The 5,965-nt window shown below is 26.0% G+C and overlaps 1 protein-coding gene across 1 annotated transcript; it reads left to right on the plus strand.

The window, feature by feature from the left end:
• The first annotated feature begins 1,757 nt into the window (after positions 1 to 1,757).
• On the plus strand, positions 1,758 to 5,453 carry LOC131171212 (uncharacterized). Its single transcript, XM_058130681.1, has 4 exons — positions 1,758 to 1,849; positions 2,049 to 2,508; positions 2,797 to 3,009; positions 4,835 to 5,453. Exons 1-4 carry the CDS (start codon positions 1,758 to 1,760, stop codon positions 5,162 to 5,164), a joined length of 1,095 nt encoding a protein of 364 aa, XP_057986664.1. The 3' UTR covers positions 5,165 to 5,453.
• Positions 5,454 to 5,965: the final 512 nt, after the last annotated feature.

Below are 5,965 nucleotides of genomic sequence, written 5' to 3' on the forward strand. Positions count from 1 at the left end.
TATAATTCTAATCTCATAAGTATTATTAATTCACTAAAAATTATTTAACTTATTATAATAAAATCAAAAAATGTTAAACAGTAATCTCACTCAGAATTTATCTTTTAATTGTTCTAAAATTAAATAAACTTATAATGTTAAATTCATTTTAATTTTTGAATAAAATCATTATATATATATATATATATATATATACCCTTAATATAATTATAAATTTACAAATAAAAACATTAACAAAATTTTGACAAATTTAGTTAAATAGAATAAAACTAACACTAATTTTACAATATTGATAAAGTTAGCTAAATTAAAAATTTACATAAAATTAAAAGAAAGTGCTTAGATTTTTTTTATTAATTAGTCTTTTTTTTTAAATAAATTATTTTGCATAAAAAATACCTTAATCTAAAAATTTATTAAAATTAAAAAGTATATTCATAAAAATTATTTAAACTTTGTTTGGATAATTAATCATTTAAAATAAAAATTAATTTATTTGTATTAAAATATAATAAAAAATCATAATATCAAACTTAAATACTCATTCATTTCAAATTTTTATCGATTTAAATAAGTTTTATATTATTATTTAATTATAAAATATATAAGTATTTGAAGTTATAATAAAGAATAAAATTAATATATTATATATAATTATAACAATGTATTTTTAAATTATAAAATTTAAGTTTTCATCAATTTTTAATTAAATTTATTTATAAATGATTCAAGATGAATAATTGAGTTAAACTAGGAAATCAGTTGGACTCTTGAAATTCAGTTTGATTTTCTATTTTATAATCTTATTATAAATATGATATCTTCTTCAAAGGTAGTTTACCCAATGTTGGAGATTGAATTAGTATCCATGGACAACAGAGGATAAAAATTTTTTATTATGCATTCAACATAATGGCAATGAAAAATAGAGTTATTGCCCTAAAAAGTTGGGAATAAATATCTAATTTTCTGCTTCCATATGCATAAACCATCAAAATATAAGATTGCAATGTAATAGTTCTATAAATTTTTCTTATGAAATTATAATTTTATAGGACTTAAAATAATCATAAAAGACAATATATTTATATTAACTTTTTACAAATAAGTTCATTATTTTTTTATTTAATTCTATTTTTCCATATAATCCTATGAGGTTTTTATCAAATAAGTTTAGGTTTTTTTAAACCATACAGAAAATTTCATATATTTTAGAGATATTTTTTTTTATTTCATATAACAATATTAAAAAAATTAAAATTTAGGACTTTTTAAAAAAATATTACAATTATCTAATAATAAAGGGATAGACAAATAACTTGATAAAAGACTATATGATTGTTAGTTTTATATATTGATGTTATTTAATTTTAATATTTCATAATTATTAATACAAATATTTTCTTCTATAATTTTATTCTAAATTGATAAGCAGTTTTAAATTAAATAAATTATATATATATATATATATATATAAAATAATCAATTTAATTTATTTTTACATTTAAATTTGAGATTTTTAATTTATAATTATTTTTTGTTTTTTATTTTTTTTAAATTTCAATTAACTTAATGCTGATATCATCACCCATAATAACATATTAAAATTATTTCAATAAAAAGTAAAATGTATATATTATACAGATAATAAATTATAATTTTTTTTTACATCTTTAATATATATATATATATATATATATATATATATATATATATATATTTTTTTTTTTTTTTTCTATTAATATTAATTTTAGAAAATGGCAAAAGATTTTATTCGCGGCCGGCCCAAGCCAGAAATTAAGCAGCGGGCCCCTAGCAAATCAAAATTAAACAAATCTCAACCAGGCGCGTAACGCAGTAAAGAATTTCGTCGGGGGTATTGTTGCTTCAATTCTTTCCCGATTCAACAAGGATTATAAAACGCGTTCGTTAAAATCAAAACTCTATAAATACCCAGCTCTATAAATACCGTGTAGGCTAACTTCTTTTCTCTTCTCCGTCGATTCTCACTCTCGTTCTCTGCAATTCCTAGGGTTTTTCCTTTGCAGCTCACTATTACTTTCTTTTCTCGCCTTCCTTTGGTTGCTGGCAAACAGCTCCAATAAGGCATTGGAGGAATCGCTTTCGACAGGTTACTTTGGTTGTGTATTGATTCTCGGCATCCAAACGTTGTCGTTCAAATTCACAAATCACACAGTCTCGCTTCCTGAAATGAGGAGAGCTAACGATTGTTTATCCTGGGGAAAACGGAAAAGACAGGAGGCTGAGAACATAAAGCTAATCCAGAATAAACAATATGGTCGGGCAGATGATGAATATGATTTTGAAGATGGGCCATGCCGAAAGTCTAGGAAGAAGGTTGCAACTCAGCAAGAGCGTTGCCTTTTTTGCTTTGAGAATCCTAATCAGCCAAAACACCTTGTTGTGTCAATTGCAAACTTCACGTATTTGATGTTGCCACAGTGGCAGCCTGTTGTTCCAGGCCATTGTTTTATCTTACCGATGCAGGTAAGTCTAATCTGGTTGCTTTATGCTACAATATGCTTATCTTTCTTTCTCATAGTTGAATTTCATCAGTACTTACTGCATTCTGTGAAATTGGATATATCCCAAAATTTTAAAGGATAATGGGAAATTTGTATGCTTCTTCATTCAAGATTCTTTGCATGCTTTAGGAGGGGAAATAAACTCATTCTTAATTTTTTTTGGTAAATGATGAGACATTGTTGAATTTTCTGTTCTTTTAAATTCAGTACTGCTTGCTTTATTCTAATGTAGTTTGGTTGGCCTTTTCAGCATGAATCAGCCACAAGGAGTGTTGACAATTATGTAAGGGAAGAAATTCGCAATTTCAAGAAATGCCTTATAATGATGTTTGCGAAACAAGGGAAGGATTTAGTGTTCCTTGAAACAGTAATGGGGTTGGCACCACAACGTCGTCACTGTTTAATTGAGTGCATTCCCCTGCCACAAAAAATTGCTAAACAGGGCCCTCTCTACTTTAAAAAGGTCAGTGTCTTTAATTATTTTGTTTTGGCCTAATGACAAATTCTTGAACATCTAATATTTACTTTCTTCCTTTCTTTAATTCTATTAACAACTTTATAATTGTAAAAGAAGGAGAAATAAAGAAGAATGAGAAGAAGAATATGGGATAAAAAGAGCTTGATTATTCCCTCATGTCATTGGGGATATATATACATATTGTTTTCAAAATTCAAATACACTAAAAAAGAAGAATACATCAAAACACGTCATCTCAATCTTAGGTTCAATTAATAGTATCTTAACAATAACTTTTTAATTTATTAGCAGAATTTTAGCATTTTGTGCCAATTTTATCATAAACTAAGGAGTCAGAATTGTACTGATAAATAGAGGCGTTCGGTTCCGGTTCGGTTTGAGGTTCAGCTAAGAATCGAAACCGAACTGAAATTTCGGTATTCTTTATTATTTCGGTTCCGATTCGGTATGGTTCTGGATTCTTCGGTTCCAATTCGATTATCGGTCTTAAAATAATTTTATATAATTATTTCCTTAAAAAGTCATTCTTAAATTAGCATTTAAGTTTCAAATTAGGCTATTAATACATAATATACCATATAATAAATCTTTTAGCTATACCTAAATTATATAATATTTAACTATAAGGTGTGTTTAGAATTAAATATATTCTATAATATAATAGTATATCATATAATATACATTTTAATTATTTATTAATCATATAATATTTAACTATAAAATATCAATATAATTAAGAATTAATATATATATATAAGATAATAGTATATTTATAATTAAAAATTATAAGATAATTTAATGTATTTATAATTAAAATTATTAAGAAAATATAGAAAAATGAAATATAATATTATGTTGTATTTAGTTCATAATTATATATACATATATAAATATATATAATTATATTGAAAGTATATAATACATCTAAAAAAAATAGAAAAACAAATGTATAAATTTGGTTTTCGGCGTGATACGGTTCTGGTTTGGTTCTTAGTAAAGAATCAAAATAAAATCAAAGTATCAAAATAAATTAAGTTTGATACATTTCTTATCGATTTAATATGATTCTTCAGTTTAGTTCGGTTCGGTCCCTCCAAGAACCATACACAGCCCTACTGATAAATGCTGAATTGGTAGTCACTTGCATAAAAAAATACCATACAGATGCCCCTTTGAACTAAATAATGTCATTTGCTTGTTTAAATTGTGAACTAATGTCTGAACCTTAGTATTTAGGGTGGGTAACAGAAAAGAGTGAAAATCTGTTTCAATGTTGTTTGCTAGCAATTGAAAAATTCTTTATTGCTTGCTCACCCTCTCAAACAATGACATGACATTAGGCATGGAGAACAACTTGTGAAATTTGTTGTAGAATATGAAGTTATTGTAATAAGAAGTATATAATATTTGTACCTATTTTTTTTGAGGAATACAAGTTGATTTTTTACCCAAAATAACAAAATTAATATTTAAGAGTTCACTATGTGTACTATAAGCTTATGTTCACTGATTTTTGCCAATAAGTTTGAATATACCTTCTGTCAAAATTGCTACCACATAACTGCAGCATGAAAATATACTGCAAACGCATTATAACTGTTGTTGTTCAATAAGTATCTTTCTGTTGAATTTAACTTGGGATTATGATATCATTAACTTGTTCTAACTAGTTTGGGATTAAGAGTCAGTTGAATTTATGGAATCTTTGGCCTAGATTATGATTTTACATGTGCAAATGCATCTATATATCTTTGTATTGTTAATTTCTTGCTTCCTGGACAAGTCTGTGAAGAAGATTTTTTTTTTTCAGGCAATCGAAGAAGCTGAACATGAGTGGAGCCAGCACAATGCAAAGAAGCTGATTGATACAAGGGTTAAGGGGTTGCGTGCTTCTGTCCCCAAGGACTTCCCTTACTTCCATGTTGAGTTCGGCTTAAACAGTGGCTTTGTCCACGTTATCGACGATGAGATGCAATTCAAAAGTAGCTTTGGACTCGATGTGATAAGAGGTATGCTGCGTTTGCCAGAAGAAGAGGTATATCGTCGACGGAGGTATGAGTCAGTGGATGCAAAAAAGCAAGCGGTTGCAAATTTTGCACGAGACTGGGAACCTTTTGACTGGACAAAACAGCTTGACTAAGTCTTTCAAATATGCAAAGTTCTAAGGATGGATCTAGCCATTTTCTAAACAAATGAGATTTCTCCTTTATTGTAATATATAAATAAAGTTTGTTTTATTATACTAACATGAATTGATTTTTTTAATTTAATATTTCTCTATATATCAAGTTTTTTAAAGCCGATCCGGTCATTGAATTGGTGAAGACATAGGAATAAGAATTTAAAGATCAAGTGAAATTATGCTATAAAATGGATGGTGACAATTTGATGGTTTTGAAAAGAATTTGATTAATAGTTTTGAGCCACTAAACAAAAGGTTCTTTTAGGCAAGATTTACCAGATGATTCTTGGTGTTTTTAATGGCCTTCTTGCTGATGGGCTCTATATAAATTGTACAAACTCTAATTAGTCTCCAATTAATTCAACTCTATCTTCTTTCTAGTCAACACAAGCTTGGTTCTCTCTCTGTCCTTCTCCCTCGTTTTATTATAATATCATATTATAATATAATATTATATTATAATAAATTATGTAATTTGTACTCTTATTGATTATTTTATATATTAGATATATTACAATCATTAGACATATTATATATTTTTATCAAACACTCAATATAAATTAATTATAATCAATTATCAGCTATCAACTAATAGTTGTTAGCTATTAATTAATAGCAATCACTATTAATTATCAGCTATAAATTATATTTAACAGTTAACTAAATATATTCTAAATTTAGTAATTGTATATAATTAAATTTTAATGTTGTAATATAACCATAGTGTGTGTTTTTTAAATTAAATTATATTTATTTTTT

This window comes from Hevea brasiliensis, chromosome 12 (assembly GCF_030052815.1).
Source record: "Hevea brasiliensis isolate MT/VB/25A 57/8 chromosome 12, ASM3005281v1, whole genome shotgun sequence".
In the NCBI taxonomy this organism is placed as follows: domain Eukaryota; kingdom Viridiplantae; phylum Streptophyta; class Magnoliopsida; order Malpighiales; family Euphorbiaceae; genus Hevea; species Hevea brasiliensis.